This window comes from Fundulus heteroclitus, chromosome 9 (genome assembly GCF_011125445.2).
Source record: "Fundulus heteroclitus isolate FHET01 chromosome 9, MU-UCD_Fhet_4.1, whole genome shotgun sequence".
NCBI lineage: Eukaryota > Metazoa > Chordata > Actinopteri > Cyprinodontiformes > Fundulidae > Fundulus > Fundulus heteroclitus.
The window spans coordinates 10646689-10674325 of NC_046369.1; the positions used below are offsets into that span (position 1 = coordinate 10646689).

The window sequence follows — 27637 nt, forward strand, 5'->3', positions numbered from 1 at the left end:
AACCATACATTTAAATTTGATCTATGTTATTATATACATACACATTTAATAACACTAGTCTCTTTCTTGTCTTTTTTATACAAACAGTTTGGTTTGCTAGTCTTGTTTTAATGTAACCTTTACCTTTCAGTTAATGATTGTTTCTGAGAATCCCCTGATTTTGTGTTGCTTACCAACTGGTGAAGGTCAGGCTGGATTGATTCATATTGAAGCAACACTTCGGTCTGAATTGGGGTTCATAACTTTTGTTCAGCACTTGCTTCAGTTACTTGGTATAGATGTTAAAAAGTGTTTGTTTATGTAACTTTATCTTTGTGACTACCAAAGCAATTCATGTTTATAAATATAAACATGAATTGTTTTAATATATATTAAAATATATTATACTTTAGATTTTTTTTGCATTAATAAAGACACGTGAAGTATATTAGAAAGCATTTTTATTTATTTCCAAGGTACAGATGAGTAACCTTTTAAAATGTTGTTACTGCTGTAAAAAGATTCAAATATCTGTCTAACCTAAAGGCATCATTGAAGGTGCAGCTGACAATAAAATATTTCAAATTTCTAGAAGCTTTAAATAAGAGGAGCTATAATGAATATGGAGATTTTTTAAACGTTTAACTTAAACATACATTTGATCTCCAAATTAAGGATGAAGCTCAGTTTCTATTACAGAAACATCATATTTCTCCCTCAGAGCTCTGCATGTGTTTTGTTATGGTGATGTTGTGTATATGTGTGCTTCAACCAGCTGCCTACAGTTCTTGTGACCACTGCACTGAGAGTTATCACTGGTAGTAGTAGCAGCTTCACCTGCACCCTAACAACTGTATGCTCATGATGACATGCCTTCCTTGAATATTAATAATTATAATGATAATAATCTTTTTTATTGTCATTGCAGCAAACATTCCAATGAAATTCGTCCTCTGCATTAAACCCATCCCTAAGAAAGCAGTGAGCTCTCACTGTGTGGCACCCGGGGAGCATTCTGAGGCTAAGGGTCTTGCTCAGGGACCCAGAGTGCAGGCACTTGCGTCCTTCTCTGAGTGCAAGCGCTCTGCTCTAACCACTAGGCCAACACTCCCTCCAAAGCTCTTGAAAATCCAAGAGCTTTTCAAAATTATCCACTTTTAACGCAGAACACCAACTTGTAAAGAGTGCCTTTAAATCCCTGACAAACTTAAGATGTATAATTTTTTTTCAGCCTTCTTCCATGTACAAAAACGTTGGTGGTAAGCTTCAGGAACCAAGTCACATGGGTACAGCTGATTTAACGGTTTTGTAACTTTGGCACTCTGAAGCAGTCAATGCTGAATAAGCCCCTTGTGCTCTACCAGTTAACACACTGGAGCATCAAAGTACGACCAGATTCTGGCCAATATCGTGTCTCTGCAACATGCTCAAATAAAGAAAAGAAAGTCTCTGGATCCCTTTCGCTGAATTTTGGCAACAATTGCAAGTTACCCAATTTATCAAAAGAGTCTGCAGAAACCTGTGGATCTGCCCAACGAGGCAACTCACTTTGAACATTTAATCTCCCACTCTTAATCAGATCCAATTTTGACTGCTCCATGGACAACTTTGTCTATTCAGTCTGGGAGCGCATTCTTTCGAACACTAACTCTTTCGCAATACCTGCAGAATACTTCCTTCTGACATGCTCTAACTGCAACATTAGCAACTCTTTCTGCTGTTCAAAAGTCAAAGTGCTTGCTCCAACTGGCAAAGCCACACCTGAAACCAAATCAAGTGGTTTATCAAACGCCAAGACACCCATGTGACTCAATTTGGCCTTCATTATGTTCTTTACATTGTCCTTCAAACGCTTATCAGAAATCGCAACTTTTTTCAGTTAACCAACCTTTTTCAGTTACTGCTGTTTGGTACATTTGTCAGGGAGTAAAAGGTTTGATACTTCTACTTCTACAGTCGTATTTTTAAACACTAGTATCTATATTTCTACTTAAGTAATAGACGTGAATACCTTTGACACCTCTGTTCGATTGTGACGTCTAACTTCCCTTATTCTCGATTATTTTGGCTGCTGTTCTATGGGTCCGCTGACGAAATAAAGCAGGCCCCCACCAGAGTGCTCCTTCATCTGTAGTCTGTAAAAGTCATTCATATTTTTTAAGTATTAGTATTTTGCTTATCTTTATTAAAGTCACCAAATTGTTTACTAAGCTCTGCATTACATTCTTAAACAGAGCTCCTTACTTATGCATCCACTGCTTATCTAGCTCTATATGAATGGTAGTATTAGTCTTACTTTACAAATATTTTTTTAGATGCAATTGAATTGAATTATATAACATTAAATAAGGTATATGCGGCGTTTTGAAGTCTCAACTTTGTGTCTGTATGGTTTCTCGTTAATAAATTACATGTTTGCCCCAGCAGCTGATCTCACTTCCAGTTAGCCAAAGCCTTCTCTGCCAACAGATCAGGGTCAGTCAACCTACACATCTGTACTTTGACTGTAACTCTCATCTTGGTACACCTAACCCCAATTTCATTAAACTTATCACAATATGGGATTTAACTCAATTTGTTTCTGTACTGTTTCACAAGACTGCGTAGATCAATTTACTGAACTGAAATCCACAAGCGTTGAAAGATGATATTCCCTCAACTCCACCTGCTCTGCTTCTGACACTAAATCATATTTGAAATAGGACTTGACCTTTATTGTATAGTTTTATTGTTATCTTGAAAAATTCCTTGTCGTGGTAAGAATTTAGATTTATCTTGATAAAGATAAAATCACACTAGTGGTGCCTGAGTTTTTATTTTTAACTATTTTCTCTACTGTTGGTGTATTGAAAGCATCAATAAATTGAAAAATATAATCAAATGCAGTTACTGTGTGCAGTTTGGTAATTAAAAAAAAAAAAATCACACTTCTTTATGTAACCTGAGTCCTGATGAAACATTTTTATTTTTTCATTTTTTTTAGTGTCCTGTCTGGCAATGTGGCAAAAAGAATTGTTATCTTAATGCCATAAAGAGCCCAACAGATTTTACTTTCACAAGCGGAGCCTTACTGCTTTTGCCGTAGTGCTCCACTTATACTTATACATGCAAGTAGCTTTATTAGAAATAAAAAAAGTCCAAAAAAGTCGAAAAAACGGCAGTACAAACTATGACTAACACAGTGAAAGTATGAACATGCACACAGAGAGAGAGAAACCATTCCAATGTTACTTACCATCACATCAGCAGAAACGCGAGGTCCGCGTCAGCCTTGCAGTCTTCTTTTCCTTTTAGCTCTTGCCATTCGGAAAAAGCGTCACGATGACGTCACATCACGTGGTACGCAGTAGGGCAAACTTGCATAGTCCGCCGCTGTTTCGCTGTAAAAGAGACGTGCGTTAGCCTTGGTTTTACTCGTAAAACGACTGCTTTTTCCAAATCTAAGACCATGGTTTTTAAACATTGTTGCTATGGAACGTGCAACAGCGACTCGAGGTACGCTGATCGGCCGCATATGAAGGATGTTTTCTTTAAGACTGCCAAGGAGAAATGTGTGCGCTGGGTACACCGGTGCGGTCGGCCTACATATGTAGAAACCATTTTATCGGAGGAAAGGGCACAACCGAAGAACATCCTGACCCAATTCCAGCGACATCAAGTAGTGAACAGGTAAGAGTTTTTTGGTGGCCGACATGTTAATAATGAAGCGCCTGCTACCATGATAGCATATAGGCTATCATGGTAGCAGGCGCTAACATGATACCCTGCTACCAGGATAGCTTACTCAAAAACATTTCAAATATGACAAATATTAAACATATACCGATCCCTGGACGGTGATTACAAAAAAAAAAAAACAGCAGACGACGCCATGAACGGCGCGCAGAAAAAAACAAAACAAAGCTTACCGTTCGATCAACTTGGCCCGTTTTCCGGTCTTTTTAAGCCCTCGACACTCAAGCCATCGTTTGAGCTGATCGTTGGTGTGTTCTTCGACAGTTCGACCAGTAATCCGTGTGCCTGGGACATCGTCTTGCGAAAGTTTAACGGCTGTAAAGTCGGTCATATTGCTGTTTCTGCTGGTTGCTACGGGCGTTCTCTACCTGTATGCCCTACCAAAGCGGCAAAAGGGGCGTTGCTCTTGAGACGGTGATGTCACGTGCGCAGTATGCTATTGCAAGTGCGGTATTTCCCCTACAGACCTCCATGGCGGCCGAGAAAACCTTTGTTCAACCTGAAATGACTCATTTAATCATCCAAGACGGTATGGAACACATTAATTAACTGAAAAATGTTGCATAGTATGCCTTTAAGAAGTAGTCCATACGACAGTAGGAATGATGGACATTTGAAAAGAAAGTATATTCCTTACTATTTGGATGAAGAGATCGCCATGCATCGCAAAGACCAAAATCACTCATGTATTGTTTGACTAAATTTAATGATTTCCAACTGCGCTGAGTCAATCTGTCTATTTCCTCATTTAGACCAAAGTTGAGGTCACCCCAAATACATAGAGAACAATCCCAATGTTTTGAAAGTGCATGGGAATGTTTGTGGAAGAATGAGGGGTCATCAACATTTGGGCCATATAAACTGACAATACATAACTTTTGTTTATGAATAGATATTTTTGTTATTATGAATCTACTTTCAGGATCTGTAATTTTGTCTAATATTGTAAAACTGACGTTTTTATGGGTTAAAATTGCTACTCTTTATCTAGAGTTATAGCCGGCAGCAAACACATTAGGGAACTAAGGTGAGTTAGGATCGTTCACAGTAGTAGCTGATTTAAGGGTTTCTTGCAGTAAGACATCTGCGTTTAATCTTTTAAGCTGGTTAAATATTTTTATTTTTTATTAGACTCACTGCAAAAACAACAACCACTCAGGTGAAACTTTTCTCAGTGTTTCAATTTTATTTAAATAGATTATAAAATAAGAAACAAAATGTTGAAGTTGGAGCAAATACCCGAGCCACCTCAGCTGACATCTCTCAATGTGGAAGAACGGTGGCTCTATTCAGAGCCCCTCCCAGACTGCTGAGCTGCACTCTTGGAGGGAATGCCCAGGCACCTTGAAGAGGGAGCTCATTCGGACCCTGGGCGTGAGGCTTCACACACACACACACACACACACACACACACACACACACACACACACACACACACACACACACACACACACACACACACACACACACACACACACACACCGAAGAAGCATTTCCGTCTTTACTGAGCAACAAAACAGTAAACGAAGCGGTATGACGCGAGTTAATGCACCAGCTCCTAATTATGATGGAAACATTACTGGGTAAGCAACAATTATGAGCTCTTTTATTTTTTTGAATAGAAAGGTTGTATCGGGAGCCCCGACAGGTTTGCTTCCCTACATATGTCCACCACTCACCAACTCGGAAATACGTCACGTTTACGTCGGCCGAGGTTTGCCTGAACTGTCCATGATGAGCAAGCATGAAGTGACTGTGGAGAGGAAAACCTCCCCTTTGGGAAGAAACCTCTGGCAGAACATGGCGGTCTTCTGCCGGACCGTTTTAAGGAGTGACTGGGAATTCCGTAACAGTTTGGGAGGAATTACACTCTGATAGGGACGAGTTGAAGGAGGACCGTAGGAAAGCCAGGTGGAGCTTGCTACGATGGTGGAGAAGGGGATGGAGGTGGGTTGAAACCGGTCATCAGAGTCCAAACCAGACACGGCGCAGCCACCGCTTGCTCTGTGAGCAGAAGGCCGAGACAAGGATGTGGAGTTCTTTTAAGATGAACCCAGATGCTGATTGGCTTCGAGGAGGAGCAGTTCAAAACTGATTGGCTTGCGTCGGAGGCGAATGGGTCTCTGATTGATGGAGGTAGGCAATAGTTTCTTCAGTCTGAATTTTCGCTTAAGCTCCATGACGCTTTTTTATTACGATCGGACCTTTATTACTATTATCTCCCATTGTGCTGCTTTATATTTTTGTTAGTTTATTACTCTGCCCAGCTCTCTGATTGTGCTCCATGTTCTGTTTGCACCTGGGTTTAAGTTTTAAACTATATGAAATAAGCCAGATAGATGATGTGTAGCAGTCTACGTTCTACACATTATCAATCAGGACCTGCTCTCTTTGAATTAATTTGGGGAAAGGAAGGATATTCAGCAGAACTTCCTGAGCTGATTGGATGAAGCAACACCTAGTGCCCGCCTTGGTTGTTGGTTTTAGCCAATCACAGAATCAAATTGAAATATAAGCAGCAGGTACTATGAAAAACCCCAAGAAGTTACGCTGGTCAATGCACTTGTTGCTGTTCTTCTTTCAAAGAAGAAATTGTGGATTCTGAATTCAGCTTGCAGGCAGTGCTAACTCTTAAATCCTTCTTTTCATTATGCTGCTCCAGAGTTTCTGTCTGCAATGCAGTCCTGTCTCAATATTTAATGCTCCTGAAAAAACTAAGGTTACTTTTTACACACAAAAATCAGCTTTTATGACATCAGAAATAGGTGACTCCACAGTTTGCCTCCGGGGCATAGCTGGCAATTCTTATCACTTGTATTGTGGAGGTTCAAAGTGGATGAGAGCTGATGGACCAACAGTGGCTCACTTGAAGCTCATTCCTCATTTATTCTCTCTCTAAACATTTCCTTTAGAGGTAGTTCAATTTGTCTATGCCCGGGTTGGGAAGTCGAGTCGAGGTCGAGTCGTCGACCTCGACTCGGGACGTCGTGCGTCGGTGGGCGGAATACTTCGAAGACCTCCTTAATCCCACCAACACGTCTTCCATTGAGGAAGCAGAGCCTGAGGACTCTGGGTCGAGTTCTCCCATCTCTGGTGCTGAGGTTGCCGAGGTTGTTAAAAAGCTCCTCGGTGGCAAGGCTCCGGGGGTGGATGAGATTCGCCCTGAGTACCTTAAGGCTCTGGATGTTGTGGGGCTGTGTTGGTTAACGCGGCTCTGCAACATTGCGTGGACATCGGGGGCAGTTCCCCTGGATTGGCAGACTGGGGTGGTGGTCCCCCTATTTAAAAAGGGGGATCGGAGGGTGTGTTCCAACTACAGAGGAATCACACTCTTAAGCCTCCCTGGTAAGGTCTATTCAGGGGTTCTGGAAAGGAGGGTCCGTCGGATAGTCGAATCTCGGATTCAGGAAGAGCAGTGTGGTTTTCGTCCTGGCCGTGGAACACTGGACCAGCTCTATACCCTCAGCAGGATTCTTGAGGGGGCATGGGAGTTTGCCCAACCAGTCTACATGTGTTTTGTGGATCTGGAGAAGGCATTCGACCGTGTCCCCCGGGGGATCCTGTGGGGGGTACTCCGGGAGTATGGAGTACCGGACCCTTTAATAAGGGCTGTCAGGTCTCTGTACGACCGGTGTCAGAGTCTGGTCCGCATTGCCGGCAGTAAGTCGGACTCGTTTCCGGTGAAAGTTGGACTCCGCCAAGGCTGCCCTTTGTCACCGATTCTGTTCATAACTTTTATGGACAGAATTTCTAGGCGCAGCCAAGGTGTTGAGGGGATCCGCTTTGGTGGCCTTAGGATTGCGTCTCTGCTATTCGCGGATGACGTGTTCCTATTGGCTTCATCACGGCGTGATCTACAGCTCTCACTGGAGCGGTTCGCAGCCGAGTGCGAAGCGGCCAGGATGAAAATCAGTGCCTCCAAATCCGAGACCATGGTCTTGAACCGGAAAAGGGTAGAGTGCCTTCTCTGGGTTGGGGAGGATGTCCTGCCCCTAGTGGAGGAGTTCAAGTATCTTGGGGTCTTGTTCACGAATGAGGGGAAGATGGAGCGGGAGATCGACAGGCGGATTGGTGCAGCGTCTGCTGTGAAGCGGGCGCTGTACCGATCCGTTGTGGTGAAGAGAGAGCTGAGCCAAAAGGCGAAGCTCTCGATTTACCGGTCGATCTACGTTCCTACCCTCATCTATGGTCACAAGCTTTGGGTCGTGACCGAAAGAACGAGATCCCGGATACAAGCGGCTGAAATGAGTTTTCTCCGTAGTGTGTCTGGGCTCTCCCTTAGAGATAGGGTGAGGAGCTCAGTCGTCCGGGGAGGACTCAGAGTAGAGCCGCTGCTCCTCCACGTCGAGAGGAGCCAGTTGAGGTGGCTCGGGCATCTGGTCAGGATGCCTCCTGGACGCCTCCCTGGAGAGGTGTTCCAGGCACGTCCCACCGGGAGGAGGCCCAGGGGAAGACCCAGGACACGCTGGAGGGACTATGTCTCCCGGCTGGCCTGGGAACGCCTTGGGGTTCCTCCTGAGGAGCTGGCCCAAGTGGCTGGGGAGAGGGACGTCTGGGCCTCCCTACTGAAGCTGCTACCCCCGCGACCCGACCCCGGATAAGCGGAAGACAACGGACGGACGGACGGACCGGGTTGGGAAGATCTCCAGTGGTCACCATGGACAGGTTGTCAGTCAATCACTGGGCAACACAGAAGCATACAGGACAAAAGACCACATATTCACACACTCACACCTAAGGGCAATTTAGAACGTCCAACAAACCTAAGAGTTACGGTGTGTTTATGAGAGGAAGCTGGAGTGCCTGGAGAGTGACTTCACATGCACAAGTCGGAACCCAAGACCTTCTTGCTGCATGACGAACAGTTCTACCAACTGTGCCACTGACCAGCACTGGCTCATTTGAAGTGTATTCCTGTTTTTTTTTCTCCAGCAAACACTTTATTGTTCTTCATTATTTAAAGCTAGTTAATTCTCCAAATCATGCACCAATCCTTTGTTTTCATTCTTAAGGGATACGACTCAACTGAAAACTAAAAAGAGAACTTCTCCAACTTTTAAGAAGCTCTGAAATGATGGATTTGTTCATTAGAACGTATATTTTAATTTATGTGCATCGTTCACAAGTAGGTGGAAAGCAACCTACAGAATAAACAAGTTAATATAGTGAATCAGCCCCACTTAGCAGCATACAGTCTCATGGATCGTTAGTAAACAGTCTCACCCTATGATCTTCCAGAAACTACTGGGAGGCTAAAAAAAAAAAGTTATTCCGTTATGAAAGACAGATTTATATATCTTTTCTTGTGACAAGCATAAAAAGACCCCTCAACACCTTTTTTTTGTCCAAACATGAGGATACTCCAAGAAAAGGCCGTAGGTGGAAACAAGTGTTTTTCTTCTGAACAAATTTCTGACTCGATTCTTTGAATAAACACAAGCTGTTTATCCATCCATCCATCCATCCATCCATCCATCCATCCATCATCTTCAGCTTATCTGGGGTCCGGCTGCAGGGGTAGCAGCTTCAGTAGGGAGGTCCAGATGTCCCTCTCCCCAGCCACTTGGGCCAGCTCCTCCGGGGGAATCCCAAAGCGCTTCCAGGCCAGCTGAGAGACAAAGTCCCTCCAGCGTGTTCTGCGTCCCCCTGGGTGTTGTGAACATTTTATTGATGTATGTAACTCTGATCATATCTTCTCTGGATGCACCTGCATAACATTCTCGTGTGAAAGAAGCTCTCATGCTACAGATCCACTATTGTGTTTCCACATCCAAGGACACAGACAGGAGTTGAGTTAGATAAGAACTGGATTGTACCAGTGGGTGCACCCCACCTTTCTTCGTTAATCCAGAATGTATAAAAGTTAGTGTGTTCTTTTTCTCATTGCTCTGTTTCCTGACTGCGTTAGTGGACAGAGACATTCAAACGCTCATGCCTTTTAATTAAATAACTTAAAGACAAACGATGCATCATTTGTTTTCATGAGTGGTGTGCTCACTTAATTGATAATTATTAATATTCATTACAGTGTCCTCCCAGCAGGACGTGCCCGCAACAACTCACCAGGGAGGCGTCCAGGAGGCATCCTAACCAGATGCCCGAGCCACATCAACTGACTCCTCTCCAGGAAGCCGCTGCTTCCTGGAGAAGCAGCGGCTCTACTCTGAGTCCTCCCCGGATGACTGAGCTCCTTACCCTATCTCTAAGGGAGAGCCCAGACATTCTATGGAGAAAACACATTTCGGCTGCTTGTTTCCGGGATCTCGTTATTTTGGTCATGACCCAAAGCTCATGCTGTTTATTTCTTCCAAAAATATAGACGAAATATTAACTGGTGATTACTTACAATTAAGAAGTTAGTGAAAGCTAACTCTGATCCCACGTTCCATTAAGTGATCAGAAATAATTTCTTTTGCCCTTTCTGTTGTTCTATCCGACATTTCACAAACAAAACATTTTTCCTTACCCACCTGGCGGGCTCTCCTGTTAGAGATTATGAGACTACAGAGACTGGACTACAAAGTCGGTTACCATGGAAGTTACAGATAGAGAACGGACTCTGGAGGCACAGAGTCTGACGTACTTATATTGAACATGACTGATTAGGGAAGAGGTGTTAGGTAGGACATGTCTACATTATAATATAATCCTTTCCTTATGATATACTGGGCACGCCCCTAAATGGGTGGACACAATGATTCCTACTTAATGTCTGTGTGAGGAATGAACAGGGCGTCCGGAAATCTGCCCGTTGCATTGTTGTGTATGAGAGTCCAGTAATGAAGCTGTAAACCTGGCTTTTAGATTAATTACGGTAAAACATAGTTTTGGTTTCAAGAGTTTTTTTATTACTACCGAAGTCTACAATAGAAACACCACATTATTCAGGAAAAGAACCTGGGGTGACCGCAGCAGGTCAATTGATTAGCACTCCCTTAATTAATTAGAGTGTTTAAAAGTTACCAAACTAATCACAACTTTTGCAAATATAAAAATTGTAGATTTTGATATCAAACTAGCTTTTTGTGATTACAACTTTATTTCAAGCTCTCCAAAGACTTTTATTGGCAAGTGGGCAGGGTCATCTCCCCATCATTACACTGCACACGCATCGGTACTCTGCCAACACGTGTTGTTCCTCGTTTACAAACAAATGTAAGGTAATCCTTATGTGGCGCATATAGCTTATTGCTATAACCATGGGCAAACCAAATATTATGTGTGTTCATTAACTGCTCGTTCACAGTGCAGGGTTCTGAAAAAGAAAAAAAGGAAGAAAAATAAGATTTACTTTGTCCATAAAACAGAAAAAAAATAACACAGGCCAAATTTAATACATTTGTTTTTCAATGCAAAATTTCTGGATCCTATGCTGTTTCCTAACTAAACATACATATTTTACATTTTGTGGTTATTCACATACCACCATAAAAACTACAAAAAGGAGATTGTCCTCCATCTTTTTTTTTGACGACACCATGTAATCAGAATACTTCAACCATGTTTTACTTTTCCTTCGGTCCCCACATTTGTCTTTTGGCATTGAAATGGATGTGAATTGTTTGTACAATCAAATAAACTGTTTTTCTTTAAATGGAAGTATTATGTAAAATAATGTGATGCACATATCAGAAAACATATGCATGAACAGTGTAACTGTCTTATTATAAACAAATTTCTTTGAAATTTGCACACCTCTTGATGCTGAAATCTATATATATACATTTTTATTACTCATGTTAACATACAGATTTCCAGTAGGTTAGAGTCTCCCTGTCAGTACTAATAGTTTACATTAAGACAAAGTGTGGAAACATTACTTTATCTGAATATTTGGCACCATTTTCATTATGGAGCCATGCTGTTAAAAAAATAAGCTTGTTTGCACGTTACATGTTAGCCCAAAACCTGTATGTCGTGTGAGCTACTAGGGACGATGTTTAGTAGATATAGTTTTATTAAATCACTTCTTTAACTTTCAAGTTGTTTCTTGAGCTTTTAACAAAACTGTTGAAAATCAAGGATGAGTTTTTGCAATCTGGCAGTTTTTAAATGATTTAACCACACTATTACTTATTTATCTTTTCTTGTTAATTTTAAACATTGTATCCTTTCAGGACTTTTTGTTTTAAATATAAAAGTCTTTTAAAATTGTCACAGTTTTTACATTATTTTAAACCATGTAAGAAAATGCTCTCTATAAGGTGATAAGTGTCTGCGTTGATATCGTGCCATTACACATTTTATTATTCCTGATCTAAACTAGAAAAATCAGGGATTTCATATGAGAGAACAGCTTTTAAATCACAATCTTGAAATATTTCAGCACGCAAAATGAAAAGTGTGAAGTTGACTTACTGAGGCATCTCATCTCTCCTATCCATACTCCGTTGTTGCAGGTTTTAAATGGTTCCCCGTTCATAGTATACGTTTGCCGACAGATGTATTCAACTTTGTCACCATGTTGAAACACAGAATCTGAGCTAATATATGATTTGGTGTCTCCATCTTCAAGAGGTGGTGGTGCTGAACAAACTATAGGAGCTAAAAGAATTTGGGCAATGAGAAAAAAAGTAGTTTAAGATGGTGCTTCATCACATTAACATGTAGATCTAGTATTTAAAATATACTTCAACACAAAATATATAAAGCAATGGGTTTTTCTTAACTTAGTGGTTCATGGACTTGGTCCGTACCTAAAACCCAGACTGCAAATCGCATGTGGGAATGTTTGCTGGTCCAGGTTGGTAATTGATATTCAAAAAGCACCAATTATGTGCTCTAATCAGCAATACGCTGTCAAAATCCTAAAACTGTATCTTCCATCTGCCAAAGAGTACTAAGGTGCCTAATCAGATTCTAGAAGAAGGCTGATAACCTTCAATAAATACTATGTGCTCCAGCCTAGTAGTTTAGGAATAAAGATTTGTTAAGATTTGTCTAAATTTAAAATTCAATCTGATGTTTGAAAAGTAGACTCAGCGCTGTACAAGAATAAGAATAAGAGAAGAACTAATTTACCTTCACACTGTGGCGGGGGGTCGCTCCACTGTCCGTTTCCCAAACATTCAATTGATGCACTTCCTTGCATGAAGTCCGTACGACGATTACAAGCAAATGATAATATATCTCCTTTACTTAGAGCATTGCCTTGTACAGATGAATTGATGCGCACATTTTCTGGTACTTCTGGTCGTTTGCATTTCTCTATTAAAGAACAGATGTTTACAACATAAACAACAAAGGTTATAACTCAGTGAAAAAAAGCACAATCTAAAGCTTTTTAAAGCCCCCGTTTTAACAGTGAAACTGTTTTGAAAGATGAGAAAATCCTTCATTGTCCCACAATGCGGAAATTCGGCCATTAAAGTTATAATTATAAATGTTATCAGAACTCTGAGTTACCGGGCTGACAACATCCCCTTTGCCACAGAGGGGAAACAAAAAGAACACCAGCACATCAGTAAATTGCTGCAAGCTTGTGATTACCTGAAATGGGCCTTTGTCAAATCAGCCAATAAAGTTGTCAAAAGACTCAACACACAGGAGAGAACAGAGAGAGGCAAGAACATTGCCCTCCCATATGTTTCAGGAGTTCCTGAGAAACTCAGGAAGATTTTTGCCAAACACAATATACTAGTAAATTTCAAACCCAAGAACACCCTCAGACAAAAACTGGTTCATCCCAAAGACAGAACCCCTAAACCACAGCTTGAGCGGTGTTGTGTTTGTGGTCCAATGCTGCGAGGAGTGCGAGGACTCCTATATTGGAGAAACTAAACAGCAGCTGCATAACAGCACATGAGGGCCAGATTCAACAGTCCACTTGCACTTCAACAACAAATGGAACAGTTCTGATGACAATGATGTCCAGATTGTGGACAGGGAGAACAGATGGTTTGAAAGAGGGGTGAAAGAAGACATCTTGGTATTATGTGCTTTGGGCACACAATTTTGTTTATTAGTTTTTTTTAGATTGTTTTGTATTGGACTTTAGTCGAGTGGTTTTGTTGAGAGATTTTAGCATTGGTTAATTTTTATTTTGTTTGGTCATTTGATTACATTAGTTGTGGTGCTAACCCCACCTCTCGCCCAGTGAACGCTGGAGATAGGCACCAGCACCCCCCCGCGACCCCATGAGGGATTAAGCGGTTTGGAAAATGGATGGATGGATGGATAGTTGTGGTGCTATTGGTCCGCCTATAAATAGGCTGGGTCTCAACATATTAGAGAGCCCGCCCTTCCGCTTGTCTCCACCACCAAGGACGTGTCCTGAGTGCGGTGCGCGCACGTCTTCTGGAGCTGTATGACACAGCTGACCACTCCAGCCGGCCATGCGGTATTTTTGTTACCTTTTTGTTGTTTGCTGTTTTGATGATTTTGGCCTGGTGGGTCCGGTTGTCCTGTTTTCGGTTTTTACTTTGCAATAGTTTTTTTGTTTTGCTTTAGTCTGCTTATAGTAGAGGCTTCGACGGGCCTGTATAGGGTTGGCCCTCTGCTATAGCATTCTGTTCTTTTGATCGGCTCACCAGGTCCAACATTCTGTTAATACTTTGGAGATTATGTTTTTTTTCCCCATTTTCACTCTCCCTTTTTTTTGGACACAGAGAAACCGAGGGTATTTAAACTCACTCTCTTTTTTCCCCTCTCCCTCCACAGAGAAGCAAAGCAGCTGAAAAAGAAGTTCAAGAGAGGTTTTGAAAATAAAGAATTTTTGTTAAACCTCAGTCCTGTCTACGTGTCCTTAAGTATGTTGGCCCCTTTCTGGAACGTAACACTTGGTCTAAAGAGAAAAGCTATCACTAAACAGAGGAGGAGGAGGAGCAAGCTTTCAACTCCTCAGTGTTTACAGCTCAATCCTCCAACACATTTCAGAAAGATTACATCAGCATCTCATCATGATTCAGGCGACCAAGTACTACACTCACACCAAGCAATAGGTTCTAACAACACAGGACAGTGATGGGTAGGTCATCGATTTGTATCTGACAGAGTGTGCCTAGGAGGATGGGCCTCCATGTCTTTAAAAACAGCAGCGCACCAACTACTGGTTGGTCAGGTGCGAGCCACCAGAACTGACAAAGACTCCTGGATAGGTGTCAAAGTTTTCAGAAAGAACTGAACAAAAGTCCAGTTGCCTCCGATTTAAGCCTGATTGCTGTTTGAATTTACACTTTAAAATCATTATGAAAATTGCTTTGTTTTATCTGAATAAAGCTGACAATAAAAACTTGTTAGCATGCCATAGTTCTACCATGTTAGAAGAGCTCAAAATGAGGGTCAACCAGGAAAAAAAGTCTACTAAATATAAATGTTGCTTTATGACAACTCACTTTTTTCATTGCTAATAATTATATATATAGTTTTTATTTTTATTGTACTTATTTTCATGTATGGAACTGTATGAACGTTTGTCTTGTTTGTTTGTATGGCACCATGGTTGGAAATTAGCATTTTGCTAAATGCTGTATATTTATGGCAACATTGTGCGTTCGTTAATATAAACTGTCCCATTCAAATAAATACAATTTTGAAGTAAATGTTTGCATAACTGTCTGTGTGTTTGCCACTGTCACATCTGAATCCCCCCATTTCTTATCTTATGCAGACAAAACTTTCTCCACTGTGTCCTTGGGCACTTATCATCATGCTGGAGAGCACTTGGCATTCTTACATGTTGTGTTGGCTTCTGCATTTGCACCAGGAGCAGTGCGCACATACCAAATCACTTCTCCCTCCATATATCTTGCTTTATCCATGGCTTACTGTAACTGTCAGTCGGGAATCACTGAGCTTCATACAGGTAGGCTGAAACTGATGAAGACTTATTGGCAATACTCAAAAAAGCTTAATAGACCAACCAGCTAATAGATTTAGGAGGGAATTGTTTTTTTGTTTGTTTTTACACTGGATCAGGTTCCTTTTAATAAATAGGATAATTTGAAAGCTACCTTTTATACTCAGTAATGTTCAATTTATCTGATTTATCTGCAGCATTTAGGTGAGACTAAAAGGGAAAACATGTACAGGGGAGAATACTTTAGGGGAACATACCAGAGCAGGTTGGAAAGGGGGCGCTCCATTGCCCAGTTTTTAAACATTCACTTTCTGTTGAGCCATCCAGTTCATGATCAGCCCCACAGAAAAATTGCAACACTCGTCCGGCTGTGATCGCTTCGCCAGTTGAAGGTATTCCAGATATGTACAGATGAGGATGCAGCACACCAATTTCACAGGTGTTCACTGGAAATAAAACATGCAGAATAATAATTTAATAATGTACCAATAATTTAGAATAAAAAACAAATCTCAAGTATCATGGCTGAATGGCTCCTTTGCCCCGTTACCCATTAGAGCTGCCATTTCATAGCCTGGGCAACCAGACTGACTTACACAGGGCGTAAGTCTGGTAAGGGTTCAATCCCTCCAGCCTAAAACACACTGGACCAATCACAGCGTGGAAGGCGGGACTTTATGATGCGTCACTCTTAGCGGCAGAATTACCCATAATGCAACAACGCTATTCTGCTACCATAACAATCAAGATACATACAGAGATTTTTGTTGCTCGGTGCCTTGAAAGTTTTAAGAAAGTGCATGTGAGTACACCATGAATCCTCTGGACAGCAATCAGAGGCACCGGACTTTCCCTCAGTTCTTTCTGAAAACGTTTCGACACCTATCCAGGAGTCTTTGTCAATTCTGGTGGCTGATACTTTTTATGCCAGAAGCTGATTGAATATAGTTATTATTATTGTCAGGGTGCGGTATGTGTGTTCCTGCTCTGAGTTTTTTCCACAGGTGGTGGTGGTGTCTGAGGGGGCGTGCCCCACACCTGCGGCTCGTCAGTGACAGATTCCTCTGGCTTCTTAAGCAGCGCACAGACAGACGGAAGATGCCAGAGCCTTAAACCAGTCGTGGTATGACGTGGCCTCTGACCAAGTCTTGGATTCTGCCTACTGTGAGTTTTGCCTCTGACTTTGGACTAATTTTGATCTCCTGTTTTTGTCACAGTTTTGTGTGCATGGATGCACTTACCTGTCTTGGAGTTCTGAAGAGGATTGTGTACCAGTGGAGTTCTCTGCTCAGATTTTGCTCTGGCGTTCCACCTCTTACTCCCTTGGCATTACCAAGTCGGGCCTGAGGTTCCCCCTCCCGGATCCCACTGGCATCCACAAGCCTTCCGTACTCTGGTTAATCCGTCTGTTCGCTCCTGCCTGCTGTGGTTGTCTCGGATCTCTCGCCAGCTCCATCTGCCGCCCTCCAGCCACCACCCACCTACTAGAGTAGGCACACTCGTTCCCTCGGCACTTACTCTTCCCCGGTTAGGTCTGTTCGACTAATGGTAAGCAGCGCGCGTTCTGGCAAATTCCTGGTTCTAGCTTTTGACTTATCATTCCCTGTCTTTTTCAGTCATCCCCGCCCCGACGTTCAGGCCTCGTTCCAGGCTACTTATAGCTTCGCTCTCCGTTCTGCATATTCCTTTAAAATAAACATCTTAAAACTGGGTACTGGTCTCCCGTTCGTGTCTGCATGTGGGCTAAGCATTTGAAAAACATGACAATTATTAATTATAATTTGGTATTATAATTTAAATAATAAGTCATTCAAACTCAAAAATTAGCTATAACAAATATAGTTCAAATGGTGGTGATGCCAGAGTTGGAAGCTTGTGATGGTTTATGCTACTAATGCATTTATTAATTAGCTGTTATGAACTCAGTTGTGCTTGAACAAATGATCTGATCGGCCTCTGACCGATAAGATTTACTCAGCAATGTTGATAACTCAACTTATAACTGCAATTAGAGTTTAAACTGTTACCCTTTTATCACCAATCCAATGAAAATGTCTCTGTGTTAATATCTGATGTTAACTCCAAAGGAGGTTAGCTCTGAATTCTGAATAACCGTGCAACTCTGAATTGGAATGAACACAAACAATTACTATTCCAAGTTGAAAGAATGATCATGAGAGGCATGCAAGTTTATTTTTCATCAGCAATTTTTTTTTATTTCATAAATATAACAATAAGAAAATATCTGAAATTAAATGCCTTGTTATTGTTCCTTGCCATGTTCTTGTTATTTTATATTTTTAAACAGTTCAGATAAGATCCTTTTCGGCTGAGAGGATATCTGGCTCTACTCTACCCTGTGCAAAAAACACTCTGGGCCAAACAATTCATGTTTAAGAAAATATGTTATGCTTAATTCTTTTTGGATAAATAAAAACATGAGAAGAAATACGTATTTGGAGGTTCTTTTAAAATTCCTCTTAAAAATTTGATCTCCAGATGAAGAGTAAAGCTTAGTTATTGCCCAGAAGATGTCCAGGCTGGTTCCAGGGGGATCATTTTACCTGTTGGTTCCACTTCAATCATTGTGACGAGCTCACCTGACAGCATTGTACGTGCATGCGTCCTTCCAGTGAGCTTCCCTTTCAGCTGCTCTCACCTTACACTTTTAAAAATAGCTGAGAGTTGCAAGAAGCAAACTGTCTCACAAGTTTATGAGAAAAGGAAGACCGCAGAAGAAAAAAATAAGACCAGAATGTATTTGGGAGATTCTTTCAGGTCATGAGCGGAAGAGCAGGTAAGATAGTCTTGCACATGAGCAGTTATTTAAAAAGTGAAAAATCATCCACTCTACCTTTTGCATGATGATGACTTTTTGTTTTTACTGTTTTATTGATTGCACTGTTGTTAACTGTCTGTTCTTATTGTTCTTTACTTGTTATATGTTTTAAATGTTTCTGTCTATTCACATGTGCAGGGCTTTGTCGAAGCTGTGGATGTGTCAAAGTGCTTTACAAATAAATAAAGTTAACTAAAGACTTAAGAGGAACTTACCAGAGCAGGTTGGAAAGGAGGCGCTCCATTGGCCAGGTCCTAAACATTCGATTTCTTCTGGGCCATCCAGTTTATGATCAGCTCCGCAGAAAAAACGCAACTTGTGTCCGGCTATGATCGCTTGACCAGTCGATGGTATTCCAGCTATGTACAGACGAGGATGCAGCCCGCCAATTTCACAGATGTTTGCTGAAAAGAAAACAGGGAGTGTAATACAAACACGACAATCTGCCAGTAGGTGAGACCAAAGAAAACTCAGGTATCACGGTCGAATTGCTCCTTTGCCCATTAGAGCTGCCATTTCATACACATTCAATTCAATTCAATTCAATTTTATTTATATAGCGCCAAATCATGAAACATGTCATCTCAAGGCACTTTACAAAGTCAAGTTCAATCATATTATACAGATTGGGTCAGATTATACAGATTGGTCAAAAATGTCCTATATAAGGAAACCAGTTGATTGCATCAAAGTCCCGACAAGCAGCATTCACTCCTGGGGAACCGTAGAGCCACAGGAAGAGTCATCTGCATTGTACATGGCTTTGCTGCAATCCCTCATACTGAGCAAGCATGAAGCGACAGTGGGAAGAAAAACCACCCATTAACGGGAAAAAAAAACCTCCGGCAGAACCGGGCTCAGTATGAACGGTCATCTGCCTCGACCGACTGGGGTTACAGAAGACAGAACAGAGACACAACAAGAGAAACAAAAAAGCACAGAAGCACACATTGATCTAGTAATCTGTTCTACATTAGATGGTAGTAGCGGGTGAGCCGTCTTCTCTGGATGATGTCACAGTTAACAGAACGCCAGACCAGGTGTACCTACTATGAAGAGAAAAGAGAGAGAACAGAAAGTTAAAGCAGAAATGACAACACATAATGTATAATTGAAGAACAGTAGAACTCAATGTAGTGAGAAAATTAGATCCTGATATACTCCAGTAACCTAAGCCTATAGCAGTAAAACTATAAAGGTAGCTGAGAGTAACATGAGTCACTAGTTATAATTTTTGTCAAAAAGAAAAGTTTTAAGCCTAGTCTTAAAAGTAGACAGGGTGTCTGCCTCACGGACCAAAACTGGGAGTTGGTTCCACAGGAGAGGAGCCTGATAGCTAAAGGATCTGCCTCCCATTCTACTTTTAGAGACTCTAGGAACCACCAGCAGACCTGCGGTCTGAGAGCGAAGTGCTCTGTTAGGAACATACGGGGTAATCAGAGCTCTGATATATGATGGAGTTTGATTATGAAGGGCTTTATATGTTAGAAGAAGAATTTTAAATTCTATTCTTGATTTAACAGGAAGCCAATGAAGGGAAGCTAAAATTGGAGAAATATGATCCCTCTTGTTGATTTTCATCAGAACTCTTGCTGCAGCATTTTGGATCAGCTGAAGGCTTTGAACTGCATTTTGTGGAATTCCTGATAGTAAAGAATTACAATAGTCCAGCCTTGAAGTAACAAATGCATGGACCAGTTTTTCAGCATCACTCCTGGACAGAATGTTTCTAATTCTGGCAATATTCCGGAGGTGAAAAAAGGAAACTCTGGAAACCTGTTTAATATGGGATTTAAATGACATGTCTTGGTCAAAAATAACACCAAGATTTTTTACTTTATTACCAGAGGCCAGGTTAATGCCACCCAGATTAAGTGATTGGTTAAGAAGTTTATTTTTTGAGGACTCTGGCCCAAAGATTAAAACTTCGGTCTTGTCAGAATTTAGATGCAGGAAATTTAAAGTCATCCAGCTTTTGATGTCATCAAGACATGACTGCAGTCGAAGTAATTGATTGGATTCATCAGGATTTATGGATAAATATAGCTGATTATCATCAGCATAACAGTGGAAATTAATCCCATGCTGTCTGATAATTTTGCCTATCGGAAGCATATATATAGTAAAGAGAATTGGTCCAAGGACTGAACCCTGTGGTACTCCACAGGTGACCCTAGAGTTTGAGGAAGATTTATTATTAACATGAACAAATTGGAATCTGTCTGACAGATAAGATTTAAACCAGCCTAATGCTTTCCCCTTAATCCCTACAGTATGTTCAAGTCTTTGTAGGAGAATATTGTGATCAACTGTATCAAACGCAGCACTGAGATCTAACAGGACAAGTATAGACACAAGTCCATTATCTGAGGCCATGAGAATATCATTAGTGACCTTCACCAGAGCTGTTTCAGTGCTATGATGAGCTCTGAAGCCTGACTGAAACTCCTCAAGTAGGTCATTACTTTGTAAATGTTCACAAAGTTGATTAGCAACTACTTTCTCAAGAATTTTAGATAAGAAAAGAAGATTAGATATAGGTCTGTAATTTACTAACTCATCTTGATCAAGAGAAGGTTTCTTAAGTAAAGGTTTAATAACAGCTACTTTCAAAACCTGTGGTACATATCCATTTACTAAGGATAGATTAATCATGTCTAAAATAGTGCCACTGATCAAAGGGAATATGTCCTTAAACAACTTGGTTGGGATTGGGTCTAACATACAGGTAGAAGGTTTAGATGAAGCTAAAATTTTAGATAGCTCAGAAAGCTCTACTGCTTCTAAACAGTTCAAACACTGCGCAGATTCTAAAGATTCCTCCAATGCTGCCTCACTTACTGAGGACGAGGTAATCATGTTTGGGAGGATGCCAATTATTTTATTTTTAATGGCATCAATTTTATTTATGAAGAATCCCATAAAATCATTACTACTGAGAGCTAAGGGAATGGATGGATCAGCAGAGCTGTGGCTCTGGGTAAGTTTGGCAACTGTACTAAAGAGAAATCTAGGATTATTTTTATTCTCTTCAATTAATGATGAAAAATATGCTGCTCTAACTCTGCGGAGGGTCTTGTTATACAACAATAGTCTGTCCCTCCAGATTAAGTAGGATTCCTCTTGGTGTGTAGAGCGCCATTTTCTCTCCAATTTCCTAACATTGTGCTTCAAGGAACGCAGCTCTGAATTAAACCAAGGAGCCAGCTTCCTGTGAATAATCACCTTCTTTTTCAAGGGAGCTACATTGTCTAATGCAGAACGCAATGAGGAAGTCACATTGTTAGCAAAGGTATCGATTTGTGAATGGGAAGAAACAGCAATGCTGCCATCTACAGGGCATTTCTGCAATACTGAGGATATTAAGAAGGGGACAGACTCTTTAAGTTTTGATACAGCATTATCCGATAAAAATCTACTATAATGGAACCCTCTTTTGGGGGTGGAGAATTCAGTTAGATTAAACTCAAATGTTATTAAAAAATGATCAGACAGGACAGGGTTGTGAGGAAATACTGTTAATTCTTCACAATCAATGCCATATGTCAGCACAAGGTCTAAAGTATGGAGCCGAGAGTGCGTCGGTTCATGCACATTTTGAGCAAAACCAATTGAATCTAGGATAGTTTTAAAGGCTACACTAAGGTTATCACATTCAGTGTCAACATGGATGTTAAAATCACCCACTATAATAGCCTTATCAGTATTTAACACCAAATCAGATAAGAAATCTGACAACTCATCCAAAAACTGAGTGTAAGGGCCTGGTGGACGATACAAAACAACAAACAGAAGAGGTTTTATTGCTTTGCAGTTTGGATGAGGGAAACTGAGGGTTAAATGTTCAAAAGAACTGTAATTATTAGTTGGCCTGGGACTAATTAATAAATCAGACTGAAAGATAGTTGCCACTCCTCCTCCTCTTCCCACAGATCTGGGAATGTGGAAATTTGAATAACTGGAGGGGGTTGACTCATTTATACTAACGTAGTCCTCTTGTAGCCAGGTTTCTGTGAGACAAAACAAATCAATCTGATTATCAGAAATCAATTCATTAACTAACAAAGTCTTTGGAGGGAGAGACCTTATATTTAATAGACCACATTTTATTATTTTATTTTTAGGTTCAAGGTGAACCATATTGATTTTTATTAGGTTTTTATGATTTGTTCCTTTTAGATCAGTTTTTGATCTGTTAAGTTTTGGCCGTGGGAAAGACACCGTCTCAATAGGGTAATGGGTGGGTAACAGTACAGAAGCTGCAGAGAGGTGTGTTAAACTACGGCTCTGCTTCCTGGTCTGGACCCTGGGTTGTCAGCATTTAGGATAACTAATAAATCCGGCCAGATTCCTAGAAAGAAGAGCTGCACCATCCAAAGTAGGATGGATGCCGTCTCTCCGGATCAGACCAGGTTTTCCCCAGAAAGTTCTCCAGTTATCAATGTAGCCTACGTCGTTTTCTGGACACCACCTAGACAACCAGCGGTTGAATGATGACATGCGGCTAAACATGTCATCACTGGTCAGATCAGGCAGGGGACCAGAGAAAATTACAGAGTCCGACATAGTTTTAGCAAACTCACAAACCGAAGCAACACCAACTTTGGTGACCTCTGATCGGCGTGACCGGGTGTCATTACCGCCAGCGTGAATAACAATTTTGCGGTATTTACGCTTATCCTTAGCCAGTAGTTTTAGGTAGGATTCTATGTCGCCTGTTCTGGCCCCTGGTAGGCATTTAACTATGGTCCCTGGTTTCTTTAGTGCCACATTTCTTATTATGGAGCTGCCAATAATTAAGGTCGGCTCCTCGGCGAGATTGTCGCTCAGAGGGGAAAATTTATTAGAAACGCAGATGGGTTGGTGGTGATCTGGGGTCTGTAATCTAGAGCTATGCTTCCTACGAACCGTCACCCAGCCAGCCTGGTTACCAGGCTGCTCGGGTGCTACTGCTTTAGGTTCGCTACGTGAAGTTACTCTATGCGGCTCCGCGCTAGCAAAAGAGCGGCTATCAGCTGGTTTTTCAACAGCACGGAGCCGGGTCTCCAATTCTGACACCCTCGCCTCCAAAGCTACAAAGACACTACATTTATTACATGTACCATCATCACTAAAGGAGGCAGAGGAATAACTGAACATCTGACACAGAGAGCAGCAGATAGGAGACTTAGTCAGGGACGGAGAAGCCATTATGAGGCTAAGGCTTGGCTAGCGCTAGGCTAGCGCTAGGCTAAAGCTAGGCTAACGCCCTATTATCACGCCAAAGAACAAACCGTGTGAAACACGAGGAGTTCCCAAACGTGATGAGCAGCCACAGACAATGTTTTAAAAGTGCTTATGTTTGGAAACAGATGTTACAGCAAAGAGGTTTAAAGATAAAAAGCGAGAGAGCCTGGAGCAAAGCTCTGTCGTTCACACAGCAACAACAGGAAGTGACGCAATACGCCTTACCGCAAACAGGAAGTCCGCACATCTGTTGCCATTTTGTCCAAGACTGCTTTAACTTTTTACATGCTAACAAACCATTTCATAAACAACGTCTTTAACCATTGCTAAATGAAATTTTGAAAGAAGCTGCTCTTTATTACTTTGTATGACCTGACAAAATGTATTCACGCCCTTGTTGCAGCTGCTGAGCTTAGCTTATTTCTGAGCCTTTACATCTTGTTGCAACCTGGGGAGAGTCTCAGGAGGTGCTAGGAGGCGTCTGGTACAGACAAGGGTCCTGGTCTGAGCGTAGGACTTTCCAACTAGACTGGGGCTTTGGTCAATGGGCGGGGTTGTGTGCAACAAGGCAAAACTGTCTGCTGCTTGGAGGAGTGAGTTACAGCAATGAGATGATTTTACAATTGTATCGATTTTATACCTTTAATTAATCACAAAAAGCAGTTTTAAGATGTTTTTAGATACACCTTCAAACTTCAAATGTTCAGTCAGTTTATTAAGTTTATGAGCAGATTTTTTATTTGTTTTCTGACTTGTTGGGTGTGCCAGAGACCCGCTGACAGGTTTGTCTTACCGGGGAGCTGTAGTGGGACAACCCCTGTTGCTGCAGCGTTTAGTTGGCCACGCAGCTCTCTCTCATTTTAGATACACTGAAAGTTTTTTCTCTAAGGAGTTCACCAGCTGGCGATCAAACCACTGTTTGTGTGTATGGGCAGAAAAAAACGGACATCCTGTTAAAAAATAATTTTGCTGCAGTCAAAAGTCCACGGCATTAGGCTTGAAAGTCATCCTCATCAGTTTCACCATGGCAGATGGTCATAAAGCTCTACATTTTAACTCTGTGAGGCAAACTTTGGAGCAGACAGATCAGAGCGTTAGTAGTTTTGTCTAATTAGAACAGAATGAAGGGGGATAGACCAGACCCGCTCCTGGACATATGTCTCATGCTCTTTTTCTTCTTTTAAGATGATAATAAAGTCTGACTGCAATAAAATAACCCATCTCTGTCTTTGGAAGCAATGAGAGTTAGTGTACGTTTATTTCTCTTGATAGATAAGTATCCCACAATTTAGAGAGAGTCACATATATAACTTAATTCTGATTTGTGTGTGTGTGTGTGTGTATATATATATATATATATATATATATATATATATATATATATATATATACTTTTATCCATAGAGAATTCATATTACCGCATTTTTCCTTTGGGTCTGGTTCTGGATTAGACTCATTGTCTTTAAAAAGTCTGAGACATTAAGGCACATCATTAAAACATTTACCTATTAACAACTTCTTACTGACAAGTACTAATTAAGGCTTATATATATATTGTGCTTATTGAAGCATACTTGATATGGAAAGTGGGGCAGAGATTCCAAAAAAAAGCAGAAAGACCAAAATGGCAAAAGACATTGTTTACAGTATTGAGTGTAATAACTAACACACAACATGCATTATACCAATGCAGTTAATATAGATTAGATATGTTCAGAGCTAACAAAAAATAAATAGAATGATGTTAAAAAAGATCAGATTTTAAAATAAATAACCAGGTACAACATTAAAGATCAGTCATAAGAGAGGCATAATTAACTTTTCATCAGCTTTTTTTTTTATTCCAGAAATATAATAATGAGAAAAAATATTAACATTATTTAAAATGCCATGTTCTTATTCCATGAATTTATTTATTCCAACAATTATTTTAAAATGCTATTAAACAAAAAAAGTTTATCTTACCAGTCTGTGACCAGGAAAAGTTTACAAAAATCTGGAAAAACAAGAAGATAGACCACAGAGGTTTCATTGCTGTAATGTAGTGATGTTTTCTGAGGAGAAGTTTACGTTGTTTGCCTCACTTTGGCTTCAGTTGCAACACAAAAAGGGTCAGAGATGGACGTCCCACAGTGACATCACGTTTTAGCTTTACCAATAAGCACCTTCAATATATGCAATTAATGTAACCATACATTTAAATTTGATCTATGTTATTATATACATACACATTTAATAACACTAGTCTCTTTCTTGTCTTTTTTATACAAACAGTTTGGTTTGCTAGTCTTGTTTTACTGTAACCTTTGCTTTTCAGTTAATGATTGTTTCTGAGAATCCCCTGATACTGTTTTGCTTACCAACTGGTGAAGGTCAGGCTGGATTGATTCATATTGAAGCAACACTTCTGTCTGAATTGGGGTTCATAACTTTTGTTCAGCACTTGCTTCAGTTACTTGGTATAGATGTTAAAAAGTGTTTGTTTATGTAACCTTATCTTTGTGACTACCAAAGCAATTCATGTTTAAGAAAATATATTATACTTTAGATTTTTTTGCATTAATAAAGACACGTGAAGTATATTAGAAAACATTTTTATTTATTTCCAAGGTACAGATGGGTAACCTTTTAAAATGTTGTAACTGCTGTAAAAATATTCAAATATCTGTCTAACCTGAAGGCATCAATGAAGGTGCAGCTGACAATAAAATATTTCACATTTCTAGAAGCTTTAAATAAGAGGAGCTTTAATGAATATGGAGATTTTTTAAATGTTTAACTTAAACATTTGATCTCCAAATCAAGGATGAAGCTCAGTTTCTATTACAGAAACATAATATTTCTCCCTCAGAGCTCTGCATGTGTTTTGTTATAGTGATGTTGTGTATATGTGTGCTTCAACCAGCTGCCTACAGTTCTTGTGACCACTACTCTGAGAGTTATCACTGGTAGTAGTAGCAGTTTCACCTGCACCCTAATAACTGTATGCTCATGATGACATGCCTTCCTTGAATATTAATAATCATAATGATAATAATCTTTTTTATTGTCATTGCAGCAAACATTCCAATGAAATTCATCCTCTGCATTAAACCCATCCCTAAGAAAGCAGTGAGCTCTCACTGTGTGGCACCCGGGGAGCATTCTGAGGCTAAGGGTCTTGCTCAGGGACCCAGAGTGGCTCGATGTGGGATTTGAACCCCAAACGTTGTAGCCTCTCCAGGACACAAATGGCCAAATAACAGGCCTCCACTTTTGTGAATGTAAAGTGATAGACACTAAGGATGACTCCGGTTTACAAAAGTCTTATTGGCTTGAATCCTATTTATTAATGCACTTTTCTTCTGAAAACTGTTCTGCCTTAAGTCAAGTCAAGTTTATTTGTATGGCACATTTCAGCAACAAGGCGGTTCAAAGTTCTTTACGTCATGAAAACGTCATAAACTCATCAACACAATCATTGGTTGTGAGACCAGTAACAAATATAATGTATCAGGTGAAAACATCAATTATGTTGGTCAGTGCTCCTGTTATTATGGGCTGAATGCAGCTCTGAATAGGTGGGTTTTCAGTCTTCATTTAAAGGAACCCAGTGTTTCGCCTGTTTTCGCAGTTTTCTGGAACTTTGTTCAACATTTGTGGAACATAGAAGCTAAATGCTGCTTCTCCACGTTTGGTTATGGCACTGGGTGGGCAGAGAAGACCAAAACCAGAAGATCTGAGTGGTCTGGAGGGTTGATACAGCAACAAGTCTTTAATGTATTTCAGTGCTCAGCTGGCCAGTGATTTCTAAACTAACAGAAGTATTTTAATGTCTATTCTCTGAGCTACAGGGAGCCAGTGTGAGAACTTTAGAACTGGGGTGATGTGCTCTATCTTCCTGGTTACAGTCAGAACATAAGCAGCAGCGTTCTGGATCAGCTGCAGGGGTCTGATTGATTTTTTTGGGCAGACCTGTGAATACACCATTGCAGTAATCAATGCGACTAAATCTAAACATGTGCATGAGTTTCTCTAGATCTCGTTGGGACATCAGTCCTTTAATCCTGAAAATGTTCTTC

The 27637-nt window shown here is 40.7% G+C and overlaps 2 protein-coding genes across 2 annotated transcripts in view; both read right to left on the reverse strand.

The window, feature by feature from the left end:
- Positions 1-27637, reverse strand: part of LOC118564140 (complement factor H-like) — a 59884-nt gene that overhangs the window by 7728 nt on the left and 24519 nt on the right. The window lies entirely within an intron of this gene.
- LOC118564141 (complement factor H-like) lies at positions 10555-25651 on the reverse strand. The gene is made up of 6 exons (XM_036141013.1): positions 25542-25651; positions 18566-18754; positions 15769-15957; positions 12736-12921; positions 12073-12258; positions 10555-10969 (listed from the first exon to the last, which is right to left on the reverse strand). Exons 1-6 carry the CDS (start codon positions 25606-25608, stop codon positions 10776-10778), a joined length of 1011 nt encoding a protein of 336 aa, XP_035996906.1. The 5' UTR covers positions 25609-25651; the 3' UTR covers positions 10555-10775.

What these genes read in the sequence shown, in the direction of transcription:
- LOC118564141 (XM_036141013.1), bottom strand. Translation starts at nt 25,608, where the DNA reads ATGAAACCTCTGTGGTCTATCTTCTTGTTTTTCCAGATTTTTGTAAAC. An exon ending in CTTTTCCTGGTCACAGACTG is followed by an intron (nt 18,755 to 25,541) that starts GTAAGATAAACT and finishes TTTTCTTTTCAG; the next exon opens with CAAACATCTGTGAAATTGGC. An exon ending in CCCCTTTCCAACCTGCTCTG is followed by an intron (nt 12,922 to 15,768) that starts GTATGTTCCCCT and finishes GTTCTTTAATAG; the next exon opens with AGAAATGCAAACGACCAGAA.